This window comes from Centrocercus urophasianus, unplaced genomic scaffold (genome assembly GCF_019232065.1).
Source record: "Centrocercus urophasianus isolate 14NV4802_14NV808 unplaced genomic scaffold, USGS_Curo_1.0 seq_32, whole genome shotgun sequence".
In the NCBI taxonomy this organism is placed as follows: domain Eukaryota; kingdom Metazoa; phylum Chordata; class Aves; order Galliformes; family Phasianidae; genus Centrocercus; species Centrocercus urophasianus.
The window spans coordinates 7,933,762-7,949,064 of NW_024884889.1; the positions used below are offsets into that span (position 1 = coordinate 7,933,762).

The window sequence follows — 15,303 nt, forward strand, 5'->3', positions numbered from 1 at the left end:
CCAGAGAATAAGGGTGAAATCCAGAGCAAAGACAACAGAACTCCTGGTGGAAGGGGATCAGGTAAGGTAATACTGACCTGGCAGACTGGATGCATCCAATTGCAGTGATGGGGGGGCACATGTTAATGCTGAGGGAGTTGGCAGAAGTCATCACAAGATCACTTTTGATAACCTTTGATCAATTGTGTCATTTGGAAGAAGTGCCTAAAGACTGAAAGAAAGCAAATGTCACTCCTGTTTTCAATAATGGCAAGAGGGAGGGATGGGAGGAAGCACAAGTAGTCAGCCTCATCTTGATCACTGGGAAGATGACAAAGCAGCAAGGCCTGGAAATCATTGCCAGACATGTGAAAGACACAAACATCATCAGCAGTAGTCAACATAGTCAACACGAGTTCAATAACTTGATCACCTTGATAAACTTCTGTGCTGAAGTAAATAGCCTGAGAGATGAGAGCAGTGAATATTCCTTTTAAAGCTCTTCTCACACTCAGGCTCCCTTTCTTGCGTGGATGCACTGGTGCAGCTTTAATTCAGAACTACTTTTCTTTCCACACTGAAGATATTTGAAGTGTCTCATCCCCTGTGTCTCTCTTTTCCTGGACATCAAGGAGACCTTTAGCACTGTGACCCTTCAGATCCTCACACAGAAGCTGTTGAAGCACTGCGCCGGGTGAGCAGAACGTGACTGAAAACTGGCTACACAGCCAGGAGCAGGGCACGGATATCACATGTAAAAAGTCCAATTTAAGACCAATAATTAGTGGTTCAGGACTGGCTCCAGTCCTGCTTAACATCTTCATTAATGGTCTGGATGATTGGCAGAGTGCACATTCAGCAGTTTTGCTGTTGACACGAAACTAGAAAGAGTGGCAGATGCATCAGACAGTCACGGTGCCTCCCAGAGAAACCTCAAGTGGCTGGAAAACTGGATGACAGGAACCTCACAAAGTTCCTCAAGGAGAAGCAAAAAGTTCTGCACCAGGAGAGGAACACGCACCTGCACCCAGCTGGAAAACAGCTTGGCAGAAAAGGATCTGGAAATCTCATTGGACACGTATTTGAACAGAAGCCAGCAATGGGCCCTACCAGCAAAGAAGGCCAATTGTTTCCCAAGCTAGATAAAGAGTAATGATGCCAACAAGTCAGGGGAACACAGTGCTTCCCCCGCTGATGAGTCTACATCTGGAGTGCTGTGTCCAGATCTGGGCTCCACAGTACAACAGAGACCTGGACATACAGGAGCAGATCTAAAGAATGGCCAGAAAGGTCCTTTTATGAGAGACTGGAGCACCTCTCCTATGAGGAAAGGTTAACACTGAGCTGGGCCTGTTCAACCTGGAGAAAAGAAGACTCAAGGGGATCACATCCACATGTACAAATACCTGAAAGGGTGGGTGCAAAGAGGACGGAGCTGGGCTCCTTTTAGCAACACCCAGTGCCAGGACATGAGGCAACAGATGCAAACTGGAACACAGGAGGTTCCCTCTGAACACCAGGCTGCTCTTCCATGCCATGCAGGTGCTGGAGCTATGGCATAGGCTGCCCAAAGAGGCTGTGGAGTCCCTCCTCCTTGGAGATCTCCCAAAGCTGCCTGGACATGGGCCTGGGCAGCTGCTATGGGTGGCCCTGCTGCAGCTGGGGCTGGGACTGATGGACCTGGCAGCCCTGCCAGCCTCAGCCATCCTGGGTTTCTTTGCAATCTTATACAAACCACTCCACAAGTACTGCGTGCTTTTAGGAAATGGAAACACGCACACAGGCTAAACATCATTCAAAAGGAATTTGCAAGCATAGCTGTGAAAAAGACTCTAAATATCAACACGTAACTTAGATCTATGTATTCCTAAGCCACATTTATGCTTGATTTTGAGATCTGTTGGGCTGTTCTGCTCATGGCCGATTTCGAAGTCGTCAGTTCAGTCACAGTGGGCAGTACCTCCCAGAGCGACGTCTTTCTTGTCCCGCAATTGGCAACGCTTACTGTGCATCTTCCCGAACTGAAAAGTAATTGCACATGAAGTCTTTCCTTCTAAAATCAGTGACTGAATAGTCAAGTAGAACACCAGCTTGGGAGTAAAGCTTGTTGGAACGTTGACTTGTTTGCAAATGCCTGTATACCAGCTCTCATCCAACACAGCCTGCAGACCTCCAAGAAACCGCCAGTGATGCACTTGTGGCCGATAAAGCAAGTTGAAGACAGCCCCTGCTGTCAGCTTGCATGATTTTGTTTTTCTAAACAAGGCTCCCAGCATTTGGTGCATGTTTTTTCCAAAAAGCTTCAACGTCCAGATTTTTGCTTTCCAGTTCTGATAGTACAACAGAGACTGAAACACGCTTTGCAAAAGCATGTTTTGGAGAAGATAATTGCTCCTCCAGGCATTATTACTGAAGAAAATCCATATATTTTTTTTCACCCTCATCATGCATTGCATCTTCACCTGAGTAACCAAATTTACCTGCACAATATTACTCACATCCCTCTGAAGTATCAGAGCATCCCTCAGACACATTACTTGCATTCATACCACATACAGAAAATCATAGGCGAAAGAATGCTAGCCTTCAAATCTCAGAAAATCCATACAGTGGAAAAGGATAAAAAATGTTTTACTTCCTCCTACAATTGCTGCCCTGTTTTTAGGTTGTTTCTTCTGATACTGGTGCACCAACAACACCCAATATATACGCCTAGAATGACCAAAAAAATTTGAACTGCATGTGGCCTGCACTTCATTCACATCAGTGAATATATAACAGAAAGCCAATGCAACTAAAATAAGCTTGAAGACACCAATACCTCATTCCAGAAAAGAGACATGAGTTGCAGAGATTACTTAATAGCTAGTGGCTGTGTTTTCCTGCCATAGGAGCTCCTTTTTGTTGCAATAAGATTTTCACTTCTCCCTCCCTCCCCCCACCAAGATTTCTATAAACCATTTAAAAGAGAGATTTCACTCACTGTGGTCATGCAATTCCTCCAAATGTGGGCAGAATACTTGTGCCCCCAGATCTTCCACAGGTTTGAAGGCAGGCTGCTCAAAACTGAATAGTAAAGGTATCAAAGTTGGACTCTGTTTGTAACAGCTGAGTAGGATTATGGTTAGTATGGTTTAGAGCATCATGTTCTTAACTCTTCCATTCTCCATGGGCATGCTGATCACAAACAACAACTCAGAGCTGGCCCACAGGAACCACATTGGTGTTTTTTGGGCTGTAAATAACACACATAAGGAAAAATAAATGAATACAACTCCAGTATCTCATTATGCAGCAAATGGTGCCTCTTCAAGTAGTTGATACGTGTGGGGAGCAGCCTTCTATAAAATGCCAGCACTTCTTCTAGTTATGTTCCTATCCTAGTGAAGGAAGAGATTCCCTTTCATTTAGAAACTGTAAGAATTGCAGGGTTGCCCAGCAGCAACGTTAGGAAAGAGGAAAGGAATGAAATCTTTAGGTATCAAGAGCCACGTAACACTTTTACAAGCAGAGAAACCCCAAAATAGCTTTCCAGGCATCTCCAGAGGCTGCACAGTGACACAGAGACTCACCATCCCTGCGGTTGCTCTAGAACTGTGTACAAGTGGCACTGAGGGATGTGGTTAGTGGGCACAGAGGGATGGGCTGATGGTTGGGTGAGACGATCTTAGAGGTCTTTTCCAACCTTAACGATTCTAGGAAGAACTGGTCTATTGTGCTGGTAACAGGTAAAAGGCGAAACTGAAATAAGTATGCACGTACACATTCTGCAGACCTTTGTAATACCAGAGTTTTTAGTCATTCCATTACTGTTTTTCTTCCCTAGGTATAAGGCCATGTAAGAGGTCGATAAATTTAGCTGAACTCTCATCTTCAAAAAACATAATTTATTGTAATAGGAAAAAAAAAAGCAATGTCATCAGAATGCAGCATTCTATTAAGTGCATATTTTTAGCAGATTTGTGAAAGGTATCGATTGGGTACATCTGGCCAATTCCACGTTCCTAAAATCCCAGCACATTTCATTTATAAAATAATAGCTCAGGTGAAAGAAGGTGACCTTCACCGAACAAGCAGCGCTTTTTAGAAATGATTTACCTGTGTATCTATCACTCAGGAAAGCTGCAGAGATGTTTGTTCTGTTCTTTTAAATCTTGACAATGCTGAGCATGCTTCCAGAAAGAAAAATTTTTCCTTTGTTGGGGAAATAAATAAAAATTAACATAGATGTTACTTTACAAACGTGCATTGCCTTTCTCAAGGGGCCTTCAGTCTAAATTATGCACCGTATTTGATGTAATAAGCAAAGGTAAACAGCAGGGAGGGGACCCAAGGGCAGATTGTGCTGACAACACATGGAAAGCTCAGATATTAAGCAAATACTGGTGGAGGTTAAATAAATGCACAAAGATTCAAAGAAACAACAACAAACAAACAAACAAAAAAAACAAAACAGCACAATCATTTTTTCATCCTTTCACAAATTAGCATGTTTTCTCCATTCGCATTACGCCTGAGGAATGCCAACTGCATAGTTCATGTTCTTCATGTTGCAAACAGTGAGTAAAGAAAACCTCCTGTAGGCAGTTTGTGAAAAATTGAGAATTATAACTGTATAAGCCTATACTTTCCAGAGTGCTGGAGAAAAATTCAGCATTCCCCTTCATAGTCATGTTATAGAATTAAGATTGGGAAGACCACTAAGATCATCAAGTTCAACCGTCAGCCCATGCCTGGGACTGTTCCAGACCACATTCCTCAGTGTCACATTCACACGGTTCTTGAACATCTCCAGATGGTGACTCCACCACCTCCCTGAGCAGCCTGCACCAGCACCTCACCACTTTTTCCACAGAATCACAGAATGGCCTGGGTTGGAAGGGACCTCAAGGATCATCAATCTCCAACGCACCCCACCACATGCTGGGCCACCAACCTCCCCATTTAATTCTAGACCAGGCTGCCCAGGGCCCCATCCAATCTGGCCTTGAACACCTCCAGGGATGGACGGGGCATCAACAAAAAGAAGTTCTTCCCAATGTCCAACCTGATGGCCTTCAGTTGCTCTGGAAAGGTTCAACTCTTATCCTATCCCTGTTATCATCTGGGGGAAGAGGCTGATGCCCACTTCTCCGTAACCTCCCCTTCAGGTAGTTGTAGAGGGCAATAAGGTTCCTCTGAGCCTCCCCTTCTCCAGACTAAACAGTGCCGGAATTGTTCTGTGTGTCAAGAAGCACCCTGACAAGAAAATGCCCTGCCTACTGGCCAAAACCACTAGCAATTACAAATGAGAACATGCCCAAGGTAAGCCCACCCTAAGTGTCAGGTACAGATCAAGCACACTGCATTAATGTTCTTCAGCACAGGGAAAAAGCTGCTTGTGACACTTGTATGAGAGGCAGAGGAACGGAACACCAGCACACCAGCTGGGACTAGGTGCAATGAATTTTTCAGCAGTATAGAGGAGATGGTCAAATATCAATCAAAGCTATTAAAAGTATGAGAACATGCTGATCAGGACAACACTACAACCAAGCAGAAGTTCACAACAAAGAAGGAAGAAAGGCTAACCCTGCAGCTACTACAAAACCACCAGACACTCCTGCTTTCAGTTAAACCATGCAAACTGAGAACCTCCCACATCCCCAAAACTGACAACTGATTCATAAAATGCAGGAGCAAAACATAATCCAGAAATATTCCAAGAACAAAAACAACGGAGCATCATATCCCAGCAGCTCAGAGGCATGCCAAGATTTAACAAGATGCAGAGTGCCCAGCACCTGCGACAGAAGAACTCCTTGCACTCAAAGGAAAAGCCAAATCCTGGGAAACAAAGGCAAAATTGCTGCAATCAGGCACCTAACTCCCAAGCTAGCAGTCGTAACCACACCAAAACCATGTCAGCATTGGGTTCAGACAATTGAAGTGAACGGGAAACCAGCTTATCCCCCAGCTGGTGATAAGGACAGGTTGAATAAAGAGAATAAAGTGGGGAGACATTTTGAAAGCATTTGTCCTCAAGGTAATCACCGGATGTGCAATAAGCCTTTAAGGGAGCTGCGCCCACAAGCGATTGGGGTCCCTAACATAAAGATAACCTGAAGGGAACTACAGACACATCTTCAAATGCCTGTCAGAAGTTAGAAAATGAAATTAAAACTGACTGCACTACTGCTTTATGGGACACTTGCTGATGTTTGCAAGCCTTAATCCAAACCCCTACAGGGCAAGCGTGATGCTAGGTGCCTAAAGACATTATCTCACTTAAGCTATTCAGAAATTATTAGAATTTGTAAGCTACCCCAAACCAGCTTAAGTTGCTGCATTACATTATACGTCACCAGAAAAGGGGGAGAAAGCAACTCATCGGCTCCTTAACATCTGCAGCATGAATGTCCAGGAGCTGGAAACTATCTTCAAGGAAGCACAGGAGATACAAGATGTCAGAGGCGTTAAATAAACCTGCCACGTGCCCTTTTGATGAAGATCCAAACAGAGAACTGCACCTGAAAGAAGGCTTCTGCCTGTCCCTCTGAGAGCTGGCCATTGGGAGTGCCAGAATGGAGTCCTTCCGTGAGCAAGTGTCCAGCACCTGAAATGAAGGCTGCATAGTCCTGCAGGGTCGCTAGCAACACCAGTTCTGCAACCAGCTTCTGGAATCTAGAAAGCAGCACGTTTTTCTTGAGAGAGCATATATTGGTCAAACACGATTAAAAGCAGCAGAACGAGTGTAACACTATGGTTAATTGTAGAGCTTTGTGTATGCAGACAAAGAAATGAATCACAGAATCGCAAGGCTTGGAAGGGACCTCAAGAGATTGAGTTCAACCCCAAAGCCTGAGCTTGCCCGGTCTGGAAGTACTTCTGGCTTTCTGAATGTTGAAGCGTCACCTCCCGGCATTGTTTCTGGAGACTGCACACAAACCACGTCTGGAGAGGAAGGAAATGGGTGGTACTGTGCTCTGCACAGAAGCAGAGAGGCTATGTGAGCAAGCAGCAAAGATAAGTGACAGGAACAGGTTAACGGGAGGGAGAACGAAGCATCCGAAGAACAACAATGAGGCATGAGCGACGGAAAAGGGCATCTGTGCTAGAAAGAGGAAAAGCAGCTGAGGACACCCTTTCTTAGCCAACAAAGCACTTAAAACCAGCAGTTTTGGTTATACACATTAAAAAAAATATATCCAACTATGCAATATGCACAGACATCGCACAAGTTCCCACTCCTGGACTACTCAAGTCTGACAGGGACAGGATGAACCTAATACCACAGGAAGAAAAAAAGAAGGACAAGAAGGAAAAGAAAGAAGGAAAAGAAAGAAGGAAAAGAAAGAAGGAAAAGAAGAGTACTATGTAATCTAAGAGAAGTTTCAAGTGACAATAATGTTAGCATTACCTTTCGACTGCTGGGGCTGTGGCAAAGCCGTCCATAAAAGCAGCAACAGAAGCCATCTTGTCCCAAGACCGAATGTCTGTCAAGGGAGTTATATGAGGGTTCCCTGAATTAAATAAATTAACTAAAATAAAGCATGCAAACTTCTTCAGATGGCCAAGGTTGGACACTGAGTTGAGTTTAACATCAACTTTTATTACTGAGGATGCTATTAAGCGGCCTATGTTACTTGAAATACCTTCTTCAGGCACAACTCACAAATGGATTATTTTTTCCTCCTCTCCATGCACATTCTTCACTTTCACACCACACAGAGTATGAAACCAACACGAGCCTTCCTTTATAACCATTCACATGCTACACATACGTAAAAGCTTTCCTATAGGAACTCCTCTCTCTGGCTCCCAAACTCTTTCTGCTGAGGATACACAACAGTCGCTCATTCAGCAGGACGCACACAAACTTCCTCTTAATTAACAGTGGCACAAGTGTGTATCAAGAAAAACTCCACGCTGATGGTTTGCCCAACGTCACTTGGCAATGTCCCTTTAATATTAATACACAGAGAAGTAAATTTTTTTCATAAATTTGTTCAAGTATGTGGAACAATGTAAAATGCATAAGAATCAATATGGACATCATTAATGTTATATTTATTTATTTTCCAGCTTCGTACAAACTGGATGTAGAAGCATAAACATAGTACATTTCTACCATTTTCAACAAAAATATAACCAATATGTACAATTATTGTATTAAAAATACAAAAGGGATACAGACTCCACCAATGTCTTTCTAAAAGACATACAGGTACAAGTAGTATCAAAAGTATGAGGAAATCACCAGTTAATTGTACATTCTGCACTTGACATCACAGAGCGAACTGAGATTAGCAGTCCTATGGTCTACAATTACTTTATGCTTATATAACATTTGTGCAACTTGTGATAGAGCTAGGATTTTGTATTTCTATATGCACATGAGGTCCATAGCCTTGAGAATAAAACTGGCAAATAATGCATATTGCATGTAAAATTACAAATGCATAATTGACAACGTGATATATAAGCAAATAGACAAAAGCTATGATTACAGGAGAGAGAATTAAATAAAGCACTGACATTTGCCTGATACAGTGAAAAAACACTGCATTTTGATCTTTAAAAGTTGAAGTTATTTACGTTTATCTACTGATCAATATGATCAGCTGAGTTCAATGGAAAAAAAAAAATATCCAAGACCAGCAGTTCCTCACATTTGAGTACTACTCGGATTGGCAGCCTTCACTTCTCCGGAGTCTGTGCAAAAACAACACAAAAATAGAGGGGAGGGTCATTTCAGTCGTTATAGGTTAATAGCAGCTGTGAGCAGGTGGTTGCTACACATTGGCCTTCTCTACACATGCAGTGTTCCACAAAGCCATTAACAGTTGTGACTATTTCTGCATTGCAAAGGCTGGCGTATCTAAAAAGGTTATTCTTCTTTACTTAAAGGCTTGTTTATCCCCCTAATGCCAAGTCAATAGATGGAGGTTATTAAATCAATATTAACAGCTGTCAGGAGCTGTGACATCCCAGCTTGCCTTCACTGCAACGTTATCCAGTTAATTTTTCTCGTAACATACCTACTACGGAGTAAAAAAACAAAACAAAACAAAACCAGAAATCATATATAACTTAAAGGTGAGGTTGCCGTCTGTCTCGTTAGAATGGGATACTCTGTTTTGAGCACGCCGTCCTGTATCCCACTATCCCACAAGGCACAGGTACGAGGCATGGTGTCCGCCGTTCCTTCGTTGGAGAGCTGTAGGCGCACGGCTCTGCACTGATCCTAGACCCAACGCCATCCCCGCTAACGGGCACGAGTCTGGAAGCTTCCAGGGTGGGGGATGCACTAAGAGAGAAGCTAGATGGTTGGGAACGGCTGCGTCCTGCAGCCTCTGCCTTCCCTTCTGCCCTGCTCAGCCACGCGGCAGGTCGATGCTATCTGGGAGCTGAGGCTGGCAACCCTACTTACGGGTAGGAAATAATACTGTAATTACCAGGCGGATGCAGGATTTGATCTTGAAACGTACAAAACTGTAACAAAGGCATTGTAAACAAGCAAATAAGCACTGCCTCCTTGAAGGATTTCAATGCATTCCACTCTTGGTAGGTTAAAGGCCAAACGTAAATTGACAACTAGCTTATCTCATTATCCCAATGAGACTAAGTGCTAGGATCATGATTAAAATTGAAAAGGAAGATTAAAAAACCCTTCCAGGCATTGGGAAGTGCAGCCAGAATTATCATCTTGCTGTGATGATCTTGGAATTTGGAATGATACTGTGTGATGTGGCAGACAGCGACAGTGGTAGCTTGGAGATTGCTGCACTGTGCATTTCAAGCAACACAGTTTGAAAAGTGCCAGGGCGATTTCTTCACAGTATTTCACATGCAAAGGGGAGAGGGGACAGAAGGGGTGTTTGAGGGGGTGGGGGTGGAGGAAGAAGCCCCATGCTGCTTTAAGGCAGGGAAGGAGGCAAACAGGTCCACCATCCTTTAACTATAGTTCCAAGGCTCCTATTCTAGGGACGTCTTCTTGTGCTCTCCTTTAAGGTGGTTCACTCTGGATCCAGAAAAGCCCCAAGTCTTAAACAGCAGAGACTTGTTCATCTTCTGCAAACACAATAAGACAGGGGAAAACATCATTTAGTTCATGTAGACGAAGACTGCGACTAAATGAAACAACCTGTACTATGTTCACATGCTTTCTGTCCCTGTCAGGTACATTAAAAAAAGAAAAGAAAAAAGGAAAGAAAAAAAAACACTATCTGAATATCTCTACATTTCAGGTCTCATGAGAAGCACTTCTCTGAAATTTTATTCTCAAAGAAAATAAGACAATTGCTATTCTGATCTAGGTGCAGTACTCTCAGGTCAAGAATGTGACAGCTACTCCTAAATATCTAACAGCTTCATAAAGCAGTTCTTACGTTTTTCCTTGAATGTATCTGACAGAAGTCACTATTTGCTAGTGGAAATTTTGAATTTTGCCTTAATTTTTGAATTAAGGTTGCATAAAAATGACCGTGGCTTCCATTGTCACTGGTAAAACACAATTAAAATTCTCAAACTGCCACAGCAGTTCTGAAAGTTTGAGGTAATTCTATTAAAGGGATCTCATCTTTTTTGTCATGTTTGACTGCAGAGTTCATGCTGCACACAGAGCTTTAGTAACTAAGCAGTTAGGGAGGGAAGGAGACAGTTAGCCTTTCTACCATTAGACACAACAAAGCATCGAAGATTCAGATGCATGACTTGAGCATTACCCTGCTTAGGCTGCAAGCATCGAGCTCTGAAGATGCAATCCAGCCACACTTACACTCCACAGAATAACAGAAAGACCACATGCACATGGTCTTTCTATCGCAATAGCTGAGCTAAAGCATAAAGACTGGCAAAGCAAGATAGCAAAATCATGTGAAGCAGTTGATATGGAAGACCCAGCAATGGGAAACTCCACAATGTCAGAGTTTCAGCTACAACACTGAGTGATTATCCATCTGAACCCCACCAACGATGCTCTCTGGGGTAGGCATTTGTATACTGAGATATATATTGTGAGCTAGTGCCAAACACTGGATATTTTCAGGGCAGCCAGCTCTTTTTACCTGGAACGTAGGCACCTCAAAAGAAGCTGCCTAAGCCAACTGCTTGGTTGTCTAAGATTCAAGGCAGAAATACATTCCAGATTTTAAATGATGTTTTGAGTGAACTGAATCCTTCCCCTTCCAAAAACTAAACAGACTGCAAGGTTTGAAAGATGGAAACTCAAATTATAGCAAGAATTTCTACTGCAGTAATCACTTGCATAATCTACCCTGCGACTGTGAAAACAATGAACACACTTGCACGCAGCACGCTTAAAATTTAACAATTAGAAATTTACCATCTTCCTCTGTGGGAAACCCTTGAGACTGATAGTGAGTAAGACGTGGATCTGACTCGTTTGGTTTGTGCCACTGAGGTTTGCTCACAGGCCTGCTAGTTGAATGGCCATGTGACTGCTGCTGCTGAGCTGACGTCCCATGGGTCTCACACGTCCGTGCCACCATTCTAGACCTCTGAAGTGCTACGTTGTAATCTGGAGGCTTTCTAGTTGGATGGGAAACACCTTCTGCAAACTCAGCAATGGGTATTCCGACATAACCAGGAGGAGTTGGAGGTGGTTCCCGATACCGACCTTCTTTTCGTGCTGCAAGAAAAACAGATCATTATGAAGTGATAAGATGAAAACTGATTGAATTAAACAGTGAGAGTCCAACACTGATCAACTCATGAACCCGGGAGGAAAAATCCTGAAGAAGGATGAAAGTTAAATACTACACAGTACATAATGAGTTACTGAAAAATAAACCATATGAGAAAACCAAAAATGTACAACATATGCACGATAACATTATTCTTCCAGTAATGAAGTATTAATGAAAAGACATTCACTAAATCACATGAGGAGTTTGCTCTAACTTAGCAGCTGAAGCTGCTCCATCAATTACACAGAATGAAACATTGGTCAGAGACCAGCAATGTGGAAGACACAAGAGTCCACAAAAGTGACAGCCATCATGAATATCAGCATCTCCCCAAAAGCATGTCTATCTTAATCTTGAAGATGGACCTTGTCCTTAAAAGCTCATCTCTTTCGTTCTTAGCAGCTTGCTGGCAAAGGAAAAAAGGAAAGAAAAAAAAAGAAAGAAGAAAAAAAAAAAAGGACCGGATTTCTTTCTACAAACCTTACTAACTAAGGCAAAGCTACAGAGGTAAGAGTAATAGACCTCATTCTCCTGCTTTTTGCATGCACCACCGACCACTGCTCTTGTGGTTTTAATTTCTGCAAAATTAAGTCTTGAAATCATTCCTGCAAGAACACTAATTGAATAAGATTTTGTACAGGAGATGGAAAGCCCATGTACTTCGTGGATCTCATTGAAGGTTTAGCTGTTTACCTGAACAAGAGTTAACTCTGGCCATAGCCAGTGTACCCTTTCAGAGAGAGGGAAGAAAGAATGATGAAGAGTTTTAAACAACTTCAGGAACAGACCAGATGGGCACTGATTTCATGATTCTGTATTGTGGAATTTCATACTTAAAGATGTTAATTAGGACTTCGATCCTGAACAGTTTTTGTGAGTCTAACCCTTTTATGTGACTAGTCACAGTATAAAGGCAAACACAGCAGGTAAAAAAAGCCTGGCACAGCAAATTTACTCTTCCAGTCTTGTCATACCCTGTATATTCTTGCACAAGTGATGAGGACAGTATCACCCCGCATTATGCAGTATGAAATTGACTGAAATGGCAGTACCAGCTCACAACTGGCTTTACTGGGCTGGTGGGTTTTTGCTTTTACTATTAGCAAACCAAATCATCTCACATGGAATCCAAACGCTTTTCTTGCACAAATACATGCAACTGAACAAAGCAACATGAAGAAACTTTTTGTTCAAAGATTTCAGAAATTTTGATTTTAAGTAATTTTGACACAGAATAAGTTCTGTAGAAAAATTCCACTGCAAGAAGATCAATGATACCCAGAGCTGCATTTGCAAGCACAGGTATTAGCACTGAATGCATGGAAGTTACACAGCTGCAATTTTTGGATCTTGTTCACTATAGGTCTATATATGGTCTATAAATGTATATAAGTGTAGTGGCAAGCTCAGCCATGAGAGGCAAGTCTGGAAGCACATCTGTTGGTGAAACCAAATGCATCAAAGAGTAAAATTAGAGACTGGCACAAATCAGAACCTCGAGTCCTGAGCTGAGCAGCTCCCTCCTTTTCACAGTTCAAGGATCCAGAGCTGCACCCAAGCTTTGCAGCAACAGGCCATGGCTAAGCAAAATACTTGGGCAGAAAATGGAAAAGCAGCTTATCACAACGGTCTCAGCATGACTTCAGTGTGGCAGGCTTTTTCAGCTGTGTCAAAGCAAAATGGCTTTCAGATGGCTCTTCGTAATAACCTGAGGAAAGGCACTCCCAGCAAAGGGAAGTGAAAGATGCAAAAAAATGTGGAGGGGTCTTGGATGGCCCTACGACATCTGGGATGTGTAGAAGGAAAAATATGAGAAGTGTTAAAACACTGCCAAAGCTACCTTTATGTTAATGTATACATTATTACCTCACTGGATGATTATAAATGTAATACAGCCCTAATTTCTTAAGGAATCTCTTCAATTTGAGTAATCTATAGAAATGCCTCAGCTGGTGTCTAAACACAAAGTGACCCCATTGTTACAAGGAAGGAACATTCAGAAGTAAGGAATCACCAGACTAGTTACACAACTGTAGGAAGGAAAACGTTTCTAAAAAAAAAATAAATCAGGCCACATTTATAAAGATACCTAAATATAGAATGCAGAGCCTTACTGTGAAGAGAATGCACATTTCAGAACTGACACCTATACACATCAACTCAAAACACTGTCCAGCAGTTGAACTAGTTTTGGTTTTTTTAATGATGTATGGCAGAGTGTCTCGAAACACAAAAGAGCTGCCTGAACTGAGAAGCAGCTGTAAGTGGTAATTTCTCTAGCAGCAAAAACCAAGTTAGAGGGCAAAAACTGAGAGACTACAAAATGTTCCATTGTGCTTTCAAATCAAACCAGACGAAAGAAAAATAGGTTTAGAACAACGCTACGCACTGTAGGTAAGTGAATTGAAATTGAACTCACCAATAAGCCCCTTTGTAGTACTGGATGTTACTGGTATGTGAGCCGGCACGGGAGCTGGCTTTGCCTCCTCTGCTGGTATGGATGTCACGCAGCTGGTTTCAGCTTCAATAGAAACATCCTTCCCACCCCTTCGCTTTATGGTACCTGTGTCACCTTCTGAGTCCTCTCCCCAGTAGCCCGTTGAGGATGCCCAGCTTGCTCTGGACTGCGCTTGCTCGAGGCCCTCCCTGCCTTGACTTTGCCGGCCGTACTTTGTGCCATGATCGGAGAACATCAGCTGGTCCACGTGACTGCCTGAGGCCCACAGTCCTGCCCCATCGCCCGAGTTATCAAAATGAATGTGTCCAAAAGGCAGCGTCTCCCAGCTTCTCTGGTGCTGTATTGTCTGTATGTTGTCATGGGAACCACTTGAGCAAGAAGTCCAGCTACCGCGGCCACTGTCAGCTGCATCGAGTGAAGCTCTGTCCCCTTGATCCTGTGACAGTTCTTCCGTGCTAGGAGAAGACAGAACAGTAGCTCCAGCATACAGGCCTCTGTTCTCTGACAGCGGTGCATAAGATCTAGATGTACATTGAAGATGGGAAAAAAAACACCCAGCGTTGAAAGCAGAGATCCCTTACAAAGCACACAAAGAACTAAGCAATCAAAAAAATGAGCACATTGAAAGTTTTGATGCAATTTACGCTGTACTTGCTCAAAAGACTAATCTGATTTTGAGCACAGAACACTTTCCTTTTAAGCTCATCCTTAACAGAGCAAATAGGAATAATCACTGGGCAGCTCTCTTGATGAAACTAATACTCTAGTGGAGTCACCTCAGAACGTAAAATCTTCACTTTGCAGCAGTTCTTTAAGACAGGCAAACACCACTGAGATACACAGAACAACAGGGAGCAGACTGAGAGATAGTTCCCTACTGCTCTTCCAGACAAGCAGTGCAAACAACCCAAAGTTAGAAACTGAGGTTTATCAGGAAGTGACTGAAGCTCAGCTTTAAGGCTTCTGCTCATTCACAACACTGAATGACAACTTATCAGTATTTCCTGCAAAGGAAATTGACTGCAAAATTACTTCTGGAAAAACATACTCCTTAATAGAGCAAGTACATTCTCTGCAGCCTTCCAGTGGCTGATCGAGTCTGACAGTATCACTTACATAGCAGCAGGGAAAACTGACCAAGTGTCAGCTTGGTTTAGCAACTATCAGGACTGCTGT

The 15,303-nt window shown here is 42.8% G+C and overlaps 1 protein-coding gene across 4 annotated transcripts in view; it reads right to left on the reverse strand.

Moving 5' to 3' along the window:
- Positions 1 to 8,005: 8,005 nt before the first annotated feature.
- Positions 8,006 to 15,303, reverse strand: part of RAPGEF2 (Rap guanine nucleotide exchange factor 2) — a 160,618-nt gene continuing 153,320 nt past the window's right edge. For 3 of the 4 annotated variants that reach the window (XM_042829793.1, XM_042829791.1, XM_042829790.1), the window contains 3 exons: positions 14,089 to 14,648; positions 11,306 to 11,611; positions 8,006 to 10,032 (listed from right to left, as the gene is read on the reverse strand). In XM_042829793.1, coding sequence (XP_042685727.1) covers positions 10,007 to 10,032; positions 11,306 to 11,611; positions 14,089 to 14,648 — 892 coding nt within the window. In that variant the 3' untranslated portion in view covers positions 8,006 to 10,006. The remainder of the gene's footprint in view (positions 10,033 to 11,305; positions 11,612 to 14,088; positions 14,649 to 15,303) is intronic. The other variant, XM_042829792.1, reaches the window with a different exon arrangement.